Source organism: Chanodichthys erythropterus, chromosome 22 (assembly GCF_024489055.1).
Source record: "Chanodichthys erythropterus isolate Z2021 chromosome 22, ASM2448905v1, whole genome shotgun sequence".
In the NCBI taxonomy this organism is placed as follows: domain Eukaryota; kingdom Metazoa; phylum Chordata; class Actinopteri; order Cypriniformes; family Xenocyprididae; genus Chanodichthys; species Chanodichthys erythropterus.
The window spans coordinates 31,549,428-31,565,373 of NC_090242.1; the positions used below are offsets into that span (position 1 = coordinate 31,549,428).

At 35.8% G+C, this 15,946-nt stretch overlaps 3 protein-coding genes across 3 annotated transcripts in view; all 3 read right to left on the reverse strand.

The window, feature by feature from the left end:
* Positions 1-15,946, reverse strand: part of LOC137012691 (fulditoxin-like) — a 129,364-nt gene that overhangs the window by 6,601 nt on the left and 106,817 nt on the right. The gene's annotated exons all lie outside the window — the stretch shown is intronic.
* Positions 2,682-5,200, reverse strand: LOC137012687 (urokinase plasminogen activator surface receptor-like). Its single transcript, XM_067376075.1, has 5 exons — positions 5,152-5,200; positions 4,953-5,072; positions 3,641-3,772; positions 3,348-3,449; positions 2,682-3,217 (listed from the first exon to the last, which is right to left on the reverse strand). Exons 1-5 carry the CDS (start codon positions 5,198-5,200, stop codon positions 3,027-3,029), a joined length of 594 nt encoding a protein of 197 aa, XP_067232176.1. The 3' UTR covers positions 2,682-3,026.
* LOC137013284 (urokinase plasminogen activator surface receptor-like) lies at positions 9,471-11,129 on the reverse strand. Its single transcript, XM_067376964.1, has 5 exons — positions 11,081-11,129; positions 10,876-10,995; positions 10,475-10,600; positions 10,153-10,260; positions 9,471-10,043 (listed from the first exon to the last, which is right to left on the reverse strand). Exons 1-5 carry the CDS (start codon positions 11,127-11,129, stop codon positions 9,853-9,855), a joined length of 594 nt encoding a protein of 197 aa, XP_067233065.1. The 3' UTR covers positions 9,471-9,852.

A 15,946-nucleotide genomic window follows, 5' to 3' on the forward strand; every position in this document is an offset into this window, starting at 1 on the left:
GGCATATGCAAATATTGGGGGCGTGTATATTAATGATCCCGACTGTTGCGTAACAGTCGGTGTTACATTGAGATTCGCCTGTTCTTCAGAGGTCTTTTAAACAAATGAGATTTACTTAAGAAGGAGGAAACAATGGTGTTTGAGACTCACTGTATGTCATTTCCATGTACTGAACTCTTGTTATTTAACTATGCCAAGGTAAAATCAATTTTTACACTTTGGAGTGAAAATATTCATGGCCGCCATATTGAAGGGTCGTTCCAAACCGAAGTGCTCAAAACTGGCCACTTAAAAGGGCCCCACTGAGCAAATTACGTCCAGAAGGCGTCTTTTTTAGGTCTTGTCTCAGGTTGAAAAGACGTCCACTGAGGGGCCAGAATGAAAGTTTTTATGACGTCTTTTTTTGACGTCTTCTGGACATCCGATATAGACGAACACGCAGAATCACCAAAGGAGAAAAATCACAATTTTTAAGCCACCATCGTGGAGATGAGTGTTTGCTTGTTAATATTAGAGTTTGTTTGGGCTGCTGTAACTGAGTCATAACAGCCTGACAAGTAAAGAGAAATGACCATTATTTAACCTGAATCTCTCATTTAGAGCCCAATCTCTGAGTTAGATTTACATTATTGATTACAGCATCATTGTGATTCTACAGCAGAAGATGATTTCAGAAAAGGTGTGTTGGACAAAAAAAATAAAGCATTCATTAAAGGCACACACAGACATCAAGAATCATCCTGTGAATCTCAACAGTGGTGACCATCACAAAGCATGTTGCAGTGCATTCTGGGAGCCACCAATCAAAATTCATCCACGGCTCCCATCATGCATTGCTGCATGAATAAATTATGATCTTAATTGTCTTAGTAATTTCCCTTATTCTCATATTTTATTTTGTTCTGTTTATGTGACTTTTTAGTAGCTTGTTTTCTAATGTTCAGAGTTGATCTGTTGATCAGAATATGTTGCTTCTCACCGTCATTGAGATTCACAGGCTGATTCTTGATGTCTGTGTGTGCCTAAGAGAATTTTTTTTATCATGTGAAATTCTTTATATTATATTGATAAAGCTGATCTTCTGAATCACAGTGCTGCTGTAATCAATAACGTAAATCTAACTCAGAGATTGGGCTCTAAATGAGTTCAGTGATTCAAATCAAGTAATGATTATGTGAAAACATAACTAACACCTGATCATTTCTCTTTACTTGTCTGGCTGTTATGACTCAGACAACAGCCCAAACAAATACACATATTAATAAAGCAAGGGTCAAGAGCCCAACTAAAGCAAACACTCATCTCCACGATGGTGGCTTAAAAATTATGATTTTACTCCTTTGGTGATTCTGCGTGTTCGTCTATTTCGGATGTCCAGAAGACGTCAAAAAAAAGACGTCATAAAAACTTTCATTCTGGCCCCTCAGTGGACGTCTTTTCAACCTGAGACAAGACCTCAAAAAGACGTCTTCTGGACGTAATTTGCTCAGTGGGGCCCTTCTGAATGAACGATTTCGAAGGGTCCAACTGATGGACACTTCAGGCCCCCATGATCCTTTGCACAGGGAAGTTGTTTGAGGTCACAGAATAGGTACAGAGTTTGGTCTTTCATATCACTGTACGAGTCCATTAAGCTGTGTTAAGAGTTTTATATGTCCTGATGGCAGGGGAATCTTATGACGTATGAGGGAAACCCTATTACAATACAGTGTGCAATATAATGTTAAGGAAACTAAACAACAGAGAGAAATAAATGTCTACCTCAGATTTAACACTTGATCTGTAACACCAGCTTCAGGGAATAATGTTATAATCTCGTTCACTGGAGAGAAAGCGGCTTATGTCGTCTGCAGGGAAAGTAACCGTAAAGACACTGAATTAAACATAAATGCAGCTTTTGTGTCTTTATAAGCTTTTCTGCATTCATACTGGCCCTGATAATCATCACACATTCACTTACCATTTGCTCCATTTCTGTAAATCCGTTTTTATGAATGAATAATGACTTAGCTACTAGCTGTACTCTGGACTTCGCAAACAGCAGATGGAGATCATGCATCGGCACTCTACTGCTTTTCCTGCAGTTCCCGGATGTGAAATGTTGAATTTTCTGCTGAATTTGAACATCTGAATTTGTGAAATTGGAATATTCACAGCTTAAATATACGACCATGTTGAATTTCAGCCCATAAAAATGCAAGCCTTAAAAATACAATGCATCTAAATGCAAGCACAGCTAATGTAATGCATTTTTTCAATTAGTGCAATTCAACAAGCTTTTTATTTCAAAAACATTTGGCATTAATTTACTTCCATATTTGGAACTACATAAGAATGCTTGTTGGTAATTGGGAAGCAGTTTTTCACCGCACTACAGAGCAGTGTGCAAGAAGGTAGATTATGGATAATCGTTTCCCACAGAACAAAACATTTAAAAAGACAATTGCATCTTTTACAGTAGTTTTTCAAGTTTACAGTATATCATGCAATTCTGACTTCTTGCAATTGCAACTTTATGCAATTCTGAGATAATCAGAATTGTGATATTTATAAGTTACAATTACCTTTTATTTGTTTTATTAGGCGTCATCAACATGAAGGAATGAGAGACACAGGAAGTGGATTTCAGACAATGTTTATTCATTGGAACAAAATAAAGAAAGACATTGTTTGCTTCTAGACTCTGTACACATGAAGAACTTGCTCACTCCTGTTATCAAAAACAAAGGCTTAAAGAAAAGCTGTAACAATTATTAACAGCACAATAAAATTGCTGTTTGTCAGATAAAACAAAGAGTCGTATACAAAAATTTCAATTGCATGATGTGCATGAGGTAAAATGACAAACATTTACAAAGTATTTGTAAAATGTTATCTTTAACTGAACAGGAAAATCCTGATATTGAAAGCACAATTGTTTACAAACTCATGAAAAATACATACACTTTTTAAAATCAAAATAGTTCTAATATTTTCTGATAGAGGATTTGATACATGTCTGATTGTAGGATGAAGAGCTGCTGGATTCAGTGCAGCAGGAAGTAGGAGAGCAGAGAACAGCAGAGGAACAGGAAGCTCTGGGAGACACTCTGAGCACCGTTACACAGATTCCCCTCACAACATGAGACGCTCTCAATACCAGCAACTGATGTTGTGGCATCACAAACTGATTTAGATGCACAGCCTTTTGCAACAGCTGACTGGCCTCCAAAATTCACTGATGAAAAGAAAGAAAACAGGTTGATTCAGTTTAAGCTGGACGTTGGTTTATCTGATCTGTGTCAAATGTTTAAACCTAAGAGAGTTTAAAAGATGACTTTAATCCTAGTTTTTTTCCAGATTCTCACCTTTTGCTTTAATGCAGCGGTCTTCAGTCCCTGAACAACTCAAAATGGTTGTGCAGGTCTGTCCATCACAGGTGTAACATGTCTTTCCATTTTTAGAGGGATCTACAGGAAGAAAACAATTTTCTGTATAAAATATAGCATCTAATGAAACACTCCTTTAGCTGCTCCATTCAATCAGTTCATGACAGAAAAGTCGCACCCTGCGTTTTATTTCCTGATTGAATGTCATTTGGAAACAAAGGGAGTGCTGACTTTAAAGAAGTTATTTGCACATGATCATTGAAGGACAATACCTGGAGCATCTTGGACGTTACACTGGTCTGTGTTACAACAGGAAGTAATCGCCTTTACAATGCCTAAGTTCATGGACCCACTTTGACAGGCAGAAGCACAATCTTTAGCCTTCACTTTTGAAGTGATGTCACCTATAAAAGACCAAAAAAATAATACAAATAAATAATTACCACAGTTGCAAGAAAAAGTGTGTGAACCACTTGCAGAATCTGAAAATGTGAAAAAATGAGTACATACATTTTTTTTTTTTTTTTTTTTTTTTTTTTTTAGTACTGTCCTGAGTAAGATGTTTACATATAGTCTACAAGGGTGGGGTAAGCTGAATTTATTCAAATGGCCCCATTCATAAGTATGTGAACCATTGATTCTCAATACTGTGTGTGGTTACCTGATGATGATCCACGACTGTTTTTATGTTTTGTGTTGGTTGTTCATGAGTCTCTTGTTTGTTCTGAGCAGTTAAACTGAGCTCTGTTCTTCAGAAAAAAGGAGAAAACTTTTGAACAGGATGAAGTTGTCCAAATTCTTCTTTTATTGAAATATCATTCCTTTTTATTTAGAACTGCCATGGGAAGCAACGGAAGCTACTTGCATGTTTCAGAAGAAAAAATATAAAGTACAATTTACCTTGATCTTTGAATTCAAAAAGTTTTCACCTCCCAACTCTTAATGCATTGTTTCCTTCAGGAGAATCAGTGAATGTTTGAACCTTTTTTAATAGTTGTGTTTGAGTCCCTCAAAAAACACAGATCTCACTCTTGGAATGGGTTCAAATATGCACAAAAAAAAAAAAAAAAAAAAAAAGCTTAAACTGAAGAGATCTGCAGGACCTGGAGGATTTTTCTGAAGAACAGAGCTCAGTTTAACTGCTCAGAACAAACAAGAGACTCACCATCACAAAAAAAAAAAAAAAAAAAAAAACACCCCGGTTCACATACTTTTGAATGGGTTCATTTGAATAAATTCAGCTTTTCCCCCCTCTTGTGGACTATGTAAAGATCTTTTATGTAAAATATATTACTCATGAGAGTACTAAATAAAAAACAACATACATTTTGTATGATCTTATTGTTAATTTCTCTTCACAGTTTCACAGATTCTGCAAATGGTTCACATACTTTCTTACAACTGTCAAAATGTCGCATTTCTAATTTCAAAAATTATACAAAATAATCAGAAAAAAAACAGATTAAATATCAAATATGTAGAATGTTCTGTGACTGTAATTGTAAATTCTGCCAGAAAAACGAGTAGTTGTTCTGTTGCAGCACCAGTAAATAATAGCATAAATTTCAAGCATATTGGACTTACCAACTTGTACCACTGCTGTTGAACTCTCGCACTGAAGAGATCCACTGGGACATGTTTTTATGGTTTGTCCCGCACAAGAACCTGTCAGACCCATACACTCATAACATCTGAGAGAGTGTCCTGTAGAAATAAAACAGAGAGAGATGCATCAGTGATCTGTTATCATTCTCAGTAACATCACAAACATTTATCTTTGTACCTGCAGTGAAAAGAATGAAGAGAAGAAAAACTGAGATTTGCAGATCCATCTTTGATCAGGAGGAGAATGAAATAACGCACCTGTTTCAGAGCTCATTTTATATCTTATCAAAAGGGGAGGATCTTTATGATAAAATGAAAGTTTAACAGACATTTCTTGAAACAGAAACTTAAGCTTACATAATTTACTTAATTTAATGCCAATTAAAAATCAAGGAAGATTTAATAAGGAATTGAAATAAATGAATAGGTCTAACCAACATTCATAAAGTGATAGTGCACACAAAAATGAAAATTCTATCATCTTTTATTTACCCTCATGTCATTCAAATCCAGTATGTCTGGAACACAGAAGTGTTCAACAGAAGAAAGTAAATATCTGCTTGTGTTCTGCAGAAGAAAGAAAATTCTATTTAATTAGAAAGGCTTTAGGGATTAGGATTCAGTGAGGAGGATGGGAAGTTACTGAGAAACCAGGAAGGAGTTAAGTAATAGCATACAGTTAGTTGTATGTGGCCAACGTCTAAACAGGAATGGGATCAACTGGTTTAAACAGAGCCGTAAGTTTCAATTTCTCAGAAATCGTGGATGACAAGTCTTGTCCTAGAACGAGAAACAAATTAAACACAGTATATTTTAAATATTTGTTTAATGGCATTTATGAACGAAGGATCACTGATACCAGTACTGATGTCTCTATTTAAACATTAATTATAGACACTCAACATTACAGTATAACTAAAAGCTATCAATTTTTTATTAGGCTTTAAAAAATAACTTTTAAGTAAACTTAAAAAAATCTTCACATAAACCTATTATAATAAGTGTCATATTTACCTGTGGCTTTCCTACCTGTCTAACAGCACAGTAAAATCCCCAGAGTTAAATCAACTCTGTTCAGAGGACATTTGATCCCTCTTTAAATAGTGATAAAGTAACACTGAAACAGAGTTAATGTTAATCAGATAATTAAGCAAAGCTATCACTGAAGAAAAGAGAAACACAAGAACTACAACTGACTTCAGTCACAGCCTTAGATGAAATCAACTGAAGATAAAAGACATTGGGGCGGTTTCCCGGACAGAGATTAAGCCTAGTCCTAGAATAAAATGGCCCTTTAAACCAGATTAACAGAAATCTGATTTCTCTGTCATGGTTTAAAATAGTCCTTGACTTAGTCTAGTCCAGAGTTTAATAAGATGATTTCCTAGAGCTACTCCAGGACTACATTGAGGCTTAAATTAAACCTACCAGGAGGCAGGTTTAACTTCAGATTAACACTGTGTTTGAAAGAAGACACATGCATTACTTGGATATATATTGATATACACTGTATGTATGTATATGTGTATATGTGTATCCAATCTGACTTCTGACCTGTAATCAGTTTAGATCAGATTCTATAGTGTGAACATAGCCTAAGTTTGAGCCCTTTTCAAGAAGGTGATTTTGATTCTCTGATGGCTTTCATTAGGTTGTTATTCTCTCTCTTTCTTTACTTTTCTTTATTCTGTATACATGCTTTTCTTAGTAGCTGTATATACTTATAGTTTCCTTTATTAAACTCATTTTATCTGCGCTTGATTGTGTCTGTGTTTGCTCACAAATCAAAGTCACTTAAACATTTGATCACTGCTGAAATCACATGACTTTGGTGCTCCGAACCACTGATTTGATTTGTAAAGCTCTGAAGCAGTGTTTTGAAATCGGCCATCACTATAGGCTATTGTTGAAAAGTCATTATTTTAGGGGTTTTTTGGCGCTCAAAAAGTATTCTTGTCACTTTATAATATTAAGATAGAACCACTGAACTCACTCAACTGTTTCAAATATGTTTTAGTACCTTTATAGACCTTGAGAGTTTCAATGGCTTTGTGGCCTCACTGAACCATCGGATTTCATCAACAATATCTTAATTTGTGTTCCGAAGATGAGCAAAGATCTTAATGGTGTAGAACGACATGAGGGTGAGTAATTGATGACATTATTCTAATTTTTGGGTGAACTAACCCTTTAAGACAGTTATATACCGTTATAAACGTTATGTTGAAACTGGTCGTCTTTGAGAGAATATGCTCCGTTAATGCAGTGTCCGATGCTTACAGCTCCCTCACTTTTTACTTTCGCTTTCTGTAGTGAATACTGACCGAGGTTAAGACGTTTTCTCTGCCATAACTCTTGCGCAAAGTTTGTACTTGGTTTGTGTGATATCCATTGGCTCTCCTTCTTGGTTTAAAACGGAAACATTTCCAATATTGCGATGTAGGCTAACCCCTTTTTTTTCACTGTTTGCCACATAACTTGCAAGAATATAATGCAACATTCACTTACACACAGTTCAGTAAGCTTTTACAGAAGTTATTAAACTTCAGTGTGTTGATTTTGATTTAAAAAATATTTTGTAGTTTGTTTTAATTTACCAAAACCTGTTTTTTACTACAAAATGTTTCCCTCCAGACTATTTAACTTAGGGAAGACCCTGTCTGTGCACAAGTAAAACAAATACATTTGAAAATGATGTTAAAGAATGATTTCTATCACATTTTAACTTCCCCATGAGGTCAATAGCAACATTTGACTTTGTCTATTCAAGTATAAATTGTGTAGACTACACGTGTTGCAGCAGTGTGGGTGAGTAGCTGACAGATGTGGGTATATTGTATTACAATGTTGGCTTTCCAATACAAACAGTCTCTGAGAAACAAAAAGTGTTGCAACCATCCCCACTCTCCCCCTACAAAAGATGATCTGCTGCCATCTGGTGGTAAATAATGCTAAATGTAGTTTTTGCAACAGTTCCAAAAAGAAAAAAGTAAGTCTGGAGTTAACATCAATTTATCATTGCAGCAATTATTACATTTTTGATCTTTTAGCTGTCACCTGTTTACATTATGAGAAGATGCGATGGAATGAAAACCTGTTGATTGAATCATTCAGCCAGCGTGAGTGAACCGATCATCTCTCCCACGGCACGAAAACACGGATGAACATCGGAAGGTGTGCTGAAAGACACTGTACTTCATAATATTTATCATCTCGCTTGTAATCTAGACATTAACAAAGACATTTTCGTCATGTTAGGCATAATATTAATGAATGTATACATATTGTAAATGACTTTAATAAACTTAGTTACTTTTCCTGATATAACCTTCAGTAAAAGGGTTTGAAATGAAAGGGTTAGTTAAAAATTTAGCCAAAAATGAAAATCCAGTCATTAATTACTCATTTTTGGCTGGCTCCTGCATCAGCATCACAATCATGCGTCGTGCTGATCACGTGAACAGTGTTGGGGCGTTGACTAGAACCTGGAAGCACTGAACGAAAATAACGTATGAGAATGACACAGAAGAGAAGATATTGTTGAATAAAATCATTATTTTTGTTTTTTCTAACAAAAAGTGTTCTCGCCGCTTCATAAAATTAAAGTTGAACCACTGCAGTCATGTGGACTATTTTAAATCTTTAGTAACCTACCTGTCAGGACCTTGAAAGTTTTGGTTAAATTGCACAAAAATATATTAATTTGTGTTCCAAAGATGAACAAAGGTCTTAAGGGTGTGAAACGACATAAGGGTGAGTAATTAAAGACAGAATTTTCATTTGTTGGGTGAACTAACCCTTTCATTTCTTTTCGACTGGATGACATGGGGGTGAGTAAATTATCAAGAAATGTTCATTCATAAGTGAACTAATCCTTTAAACTAATCCCACACCGATTGTTTGATGATGCAATTCTTTGAAATGATTATTTGCATTTTATTACTTTTTGTTTAATTTTGGGGATAACTCTCATGCTCACTCTGATGTTTTCTTGTAGCATTTCTTGTCAAAGGTATCATGCAGTATTATAGAAGAGGACACAGTAAGGCTGATTTTATGCTGAGTTTACTTTTTTCCCATCGAGGGAAAAAACTGACTTTAAGTATTTATAAGAAAGTTTCTCTTAATTCTTAAAGAACCATATAGTTTTTACTCAGTTGTGGTGAAAAGAAGCTTCCTTAATATGATTTTAGCTAAATTAGAAAGCTGAGACTTTTCCAGTACTTCAATAAAACAAAAATGCAATTATGAGTTTATATCTCGAAATTCTGACTTTATAAATAACAATTGCAACTTTATTACATGCAATTCTGAGATTTAAAAAAATCAGAATTGTGAAATTAAAAAGTCAGCTTTACCTTTTTTATTTATTATTAGGTGTCATCAACATGAAGGAATGAGAGACACAGGAAGTGGATTTAAGGCAATGTTTATTCATTGGAACAAAAGGAAGACATTGTTTGTTTCTATGGACTCTGTTCACATGAAAAACTTGCTCACTCCTGTTATCAAAGACAAAGGCTTAAAGAAAAGCTGTAACAATTATTAATAGAGCTCAAACTAGCAAATTGCTATTTATTTTGAGTTATAATAATCAACACACAAACAAAAACTGAGTTATATACAAAACTTTTAATTGCATGATGTGCATGAGGTAAAATGATAAACATTTACAAAGTATTTGTAAAATGTTATCATAATATCTGTTTATTTCTCTTGTTGCATTTGTGATCTTTAACTGAACAGGAAAATCCTGATATTGAGAACACAATTATTGTTTTACAAAAAATGTATTGAATCAATAAAGAAATAATTCTAATATTTTCCTCTGATAGATGATTTGATATATGTATTATTGTAGGATGAAGAGCTGCTGGATTCAGTGCAGCAGGAAGTAGGAGAGCAGAGAACAGCAGAGGAACAGGAAGCTCTGGGAGACACTCTGATCACCGTTACACAGATTCCCCTCACAACATGAGATGCTCCCAATACCATGAACTGATGCTGTGGTGCCACAAATGGATTTAGATGCACAGCCTTTTACAGAAATTGACTGACCTACAGAAGTCGCTGATGAAAAGAAAGAAAACATTGGTATATGTGATCTGTGTCAAATGATTTAACCTAAGAGAGTTTAAAATATCATGACTTTAATCTTTGTTCTTTTTCAGATTCTCACCTGTTACTGTAACGCAGCGGTCTTCATCCCCTAAACAGTTCAAAATGGTTGAGCAGCTCTGAACATCACAGGTGTAACATGTCTTTCCATTGGGGACATTAGAGGGATCTACAGGAGGAAAACAAATATTATTTTAATTTAATTTTCTGTATAAAATATAATATCTAATGAAACAACACTCCTTTAGCTGCTCTATTCAGTGTGTTCATGACAGAAAGTCACACCCTGCGTTTTATTTCCTGATTGAATGTCATTTGGAAGTAAAATGAGTGTTGACTTTAAAGAAGATAGTTATTTGCACATGATCATTGAAGGACAATACCTGGAGCATCTTGGAGGTTACACTGGTCTGTGGTACAGCAAGAATAAGTTGTCTTTGAAGTGCCTAAGTTCAGGGACCCACTTTGACAGGCAGGAACACAATTCTTAGCCTTCAGTATAGAGTCACCTAAAAACATGAATGATACAGGAAAGACCAATTCAACTGCACATCATTTTGATGGAAAATGTAATTATAAATATGACAAATATGTTGCATTTTTCTCATTTCAAACATTTTTATATACAAAACCATAATCTGAGAGAAAACAGATTAAATATCAGAAATATATGTAGAATATTCAGTGTTTGAAATTGTAGCTGTTCTGTTGCAGCACCAGTAAATAACAGCAGCATCTCCAATCAGTCAAATATAACAGTAAATTTCAATCATATTGGACTTACCAACTTGTGCCACAGATGTTGAACTCTTGCACTGAGAAGATTCAATGGGACATGTTTTTAACTTCTGATCTGCACAAGAACCTGTCGCACTCATGCACTCATAACAGCTGAGAGAGTGTCCTTTAGTAATAAAACAGAGAGAGAGATGCATCAGTGATCTGTTATTATTCTCAGCAACTTCACAAACAATTTTTTGTCTTTGTACCTGCAGTGAAAAGAATGAAGAGAAGAAAAACTGAGATTTGCAGATCCATCTTTGATCAGGAGGAGAATGAAATAACGTCTGTTTCAGTGCCCATTTTATAGCTTATCAAAAGGGGAGGATCTTATGAGAAAATGAAAGTTTAACAGACATTTCTTGAAACAGAAACTTAAGCTTACATAATTTACTTAGTTTAATGCCAATTACAGTTTTTTTCAATTGCTAACATACATTTGTCCAATCTTTAGTCACATTTTCAAAACACATTTAGAAGAAGTAGTAACAGAAATGCTCAGGGCAGCCGCTGGTCAAATGTGTCCCCTATGCAGAACTTCAGTTGGCCCCTCTGTTGAAATCTCTTTCTGGTGTTGGGTGTGTGGTGTTGATGGTGCCCTCATCTATTCCTCTCCCTTACCCAGATATTTTTTTCTCTCTGCTCCTCTGTGTTGTTCTTCATCCACACTGAAGAAATCCAATTCAAAAAGTCCTATTTACTGTGTGTAGAAATTGAATTCTTTCCTGTGTGATGGAAAGAAATTGAACACCTGACTATGACTATCCAACTGAGACTGCAATCTGCTATTTCTCAGTATTTCAGTGATCTGCTAATAAAAAATGCTTATCAGTTGTTTCAGTATTTGTTTTATATATTTTTTTCAATACTGTTGAGCTGCTGTTGTTGCAAAAGTAGAGGTTTTATCCATATTTAAAGATTGGAACATTATTAGGTCTTCATTTCTGACTTGCTGTGTTTAAGCATTTGCAAATAAGATGAGAAAGATCCATGATTTTGGTATGAGGTAAGCTTAAATGAAAAGAAAATGTAAGCATTTTAGAAACGTGTTAATTGATTGCATTTTGTGTGAAAACGACATGAATTATGTTCATGGTATGGCCACAAAATGTGTTTAGAGTTTTGAAAATGTGACTAAAGATTGGACAAATGTATGTTAGCACTTGAAAAAAACTGTAAGTAGTACAATATCTACAGTTAGTTGTATATGGCCAACAGGAATGAGATCAACCTGTTTAAACCTGTTTAGCCATAAGGTTCAATTTTTGGGAAATCATGGATGATCAGTCTTGAGACATTCTGAAACGCAAAAATCTTCAATGTCCTAGAACACATCAGAGTGAGTAAAAGAAATAACTTAAAGACAGTATTTGAGGAAACGTATTACCTCAAAACATTTAATTTTTTAGTAGGTAAGTAGGACTTAAAATTTTTGTGACAAGTGGGACACAGCCGAGACCCTGGCATGCTGGCAATTAGAAATCTGCTGCAGCTCAACTCAATCATATTAAGTTCATCTTGGTACAATGAAATTTTGAGTTCACGCAACTTTTTTCTATTACAGTTTTTTCCAATTGCTAACACACTAAAATGACATGCACAGCACAATTATTTAAACTGACACACAGAGAGCAAAACTTCTTCTCAAGTCTCCAAAAGTCTAAACACCTTTTCTGTTTTACACACATTTTGCATTTCAAAATAGCACTTTTTAAATTCACTAAATACAGTTCTCTGCATAAGACACAACAATCTGACATAAAGTCACATGTTTGCCATTTCAAAACACTGCCATTCAAAATGACACTACATGAGCTAATTGGCCAATTACATGTGCCACCTGGCCAAACACCTCAGTGGTTAATTGTTAACACTTCAATCAGGATGTAAGCACTATGAAAAGACCACAGGTGAGAACCTTTTTTTTTTACAACAACAATGGAAGACATTGCAGAGAGAGGAAGAGGAAGAGGAAGAGGAAGAGGGAGGTTGAGAATAAGAGGGGGAGGAAGAGTGAGAGGTAGGGGTAGAGCAGGTAGAAGAGTTCATGGCCAAAGAAGACAAACACTTTCAAATGAAATCAGAGCAACCTTAGTAGATCATGTCATCAACCATGGGTTGACAATGCGTGAGGCTGGACAGAGAGTGCAGCCAAACTTGAGCCGTTTTACTGTCGCCTCTGTCATCCGGACCTTTAGACTGGAGAACAGGTATGTAACCAAAATTTCATGTAGTACACATGTAGTATACCCCATGTCATAGTGTATCAGTTGGGTGACACCTGTTTACTTAGTGTATGACATCAGCCATTCATGAACTGTACAAGTTTCCTGTACAATGTACTCTACTGTGGGGGAAAATATTTAGGCTGCATTGTCCAAGCCCTATATATATTTTTATTTTATTTTTTCTAAAGGACTGAGAGACGACACCATGGTGGAGGAAGGGGCCAAATGTTCACCGGGGTACAGGAAGCTGCCATTGTAAACTTGGTTTTGGAAAATAATGAAATCAGATTACGAGAAATTCAAAGCCACATCATCCAAGACAACACCTTATTCAACAACATTCAACGAGTTAGTCTGTCCACATTGGCTCGCATTCTCAAGCGAAACCAAATCAGAACGAAACAACTTTATAAGGTGCCGTTTGAGAGAAACTCTCAAAGAAACAAAGAGTTCAGACGAGCATATGTGGATGTAAGTACTATATTGACTGCAGTACACTACACACAACATTGTTTCCCAGTGTACTGGATAACACCATATTGAGTGATTTTTGTTCTTTGTTTTCAGGGAGTACTGGAAATGGATGCTCATGCAATCCCACATGAGTTCATCTTTATAGATGAGGCTGGGTTCAACCTAGCAAAGACCAGAAGAAGAGGGAGAAACCTCATTGGCCACAGAGCCATTATAGATGTTCCTGGCCAACGTGGTGGGAACATCACAATGTGCGCTGCCATCTCCAATATGCATGGTGTCCTCCACCGTCATGCCAAACTTGGACCATACAACACAGCCCATATTCTCACATTTCTGGACAGACTTCACAACATTCTCATACCACCAGAGCGTATGAATGATGCAGACCATCAAAGAAACCGGTACGTTGTAGTATGGGACAACGTGAGCTTTCATCGTGCAGCCCCAGTCCAAAACTGGTTTGCTGACCACCCAACATTTCTCGTGCAATACCTCCCACCATACTCACCATTTCTGAACCCCATAGAAGAATTCTTTTCGGCATGGCGGTGGAAGGTATACGACCGGCAGCCCTTTGTGCGCATGCCTCTTGTGCAGGCCATGGAAGAGGCATGTGATGAGATTGATGTGGGTGCAATTCAGGGATGGATAAGGCACTCAAGGCGCTTCTTCCCTCGATGTCTGGCAAGGGAAGATATTGCCTGTGATGTTGACGAGGCGTTGTGGCCAGACCCGGCTGTGCGGCAAGATGCTGCCTAATTATTTTTCTTGCCTTTTTTTGTTTTTTGTTTTTTTTACTGTAATATATTTTTTTCAGAAATTTTCTTTTTCAGTTTACTTTTTTTGTAAGAATATTTTTGTTCAGTCCCATGTAAATATATCTGCTGTGCTTATGTTGTACTGACTTGTTTACTGTAGTGAAGGAAAAAAAATAAAAATGTTGCAACAGCATGTGTGTGTATCTGCAAATATTTCTGTGCATGTGAACAATCTGATACATATTTTAGTATTCTGGCAAAGCATACTAAAGATGGGGGTGCTTTTCATTATGCCCAACAGTGTGTAGGTGGTTAGGCAAAAATCTGGTAATATGAATGAAGTGTGTGCCATTTCATGCAAAAGTTTGATTTTGATAATGCTCTGTGTAGTTTCGGTTGCAGTGCTTCATTTTGCAGGATATATGAGGTATTTTGCAGTTTGGGTGTGTGGTTTTGTGAATTGTGTTAAGTGTTTTGATAAAACCAGACTAGTTTGAAAAATTGTGTGTTTTAAAAATATTACATGTTTAATCAAATGACCTCAGTCAATCATTTGTCATTGCATGGGATTTTGCATCACGACAAACAGACATGAAATGAGGAATGAGTAATTGTTTCTTTTTTACTTGTTTTGCAAGAGAAAAAATCTTTTGATCCCTGAGTGTTTTCATCCCTGTTGTGCCCTGAATGCTAGTCAGTCACACAGTAGAACCAGTTGAAAAACTCATCATCTAAGCTGTTTTTTTCTTCCTTTTTTCATTTTAAATAAGAAAGCTTCCAAACTCAAACAAGCTTTAAAGCTTTTGCAATGCAAACATGGACTTGTAAATGTGTTTGGGTGTGTGCAATGTGTGTCTGTGGTTGTGTTTCAGCGGAAAACAAACATGATCTTTGCATGTTAAATGCTAAATATTGTAAATATTTTGCAGCATTTAAGTTATCTTGTTATTCAATCTACAATGCGCACAAAATTACAGAGACAAAATTACAAGTTGTGTTGTTGGATGAGTGAGTTTTTTGTGCAAATATCAGATGGAATGTATATTTTTGAAACAATAATCCATTGGAGGAGAGTTGAGTTGTTCCATTTATTATTTATAATCAATTTAAGAGTGAAAGAACCTCAGATACTTTGTTCTCCTGAGATATACGGACAATACAAACACTGTTGAGCGAAGATGCGGGAATAATTAAATAAAAATATTATGTTCTGTGTCAATGCAAGTGAATTTACAGTCATGTTTGATATCATTTGAAATGTCTCACTGCAAATGGTACAATGGTCTCATTCCCAGAGAAATAGACTAAAGGGTAATACAATTTAGAGAGTTTAAAAATATTACTGTAGAGGGTGTGCCCTTTCCAATAGCCTAGTGTAGTTGTTACAGACACTCAAGCTTTCATAAGCGGTTGAACGTTGTTTTTTAATTATATATATAGAGAGACATCACTCTTGTATAGACTTGTTTATCTGCTGGGGAATCTTCAGGATACAAGATCCCACTGTATACCATAACAAGTCATAAATCATCACTTACCTACACAGAGTCTTCATGCAAATTGCCTTCTGCCCTCAATAAGGTGTAAAATCTGGGGTCTTGATTAAAGCAAA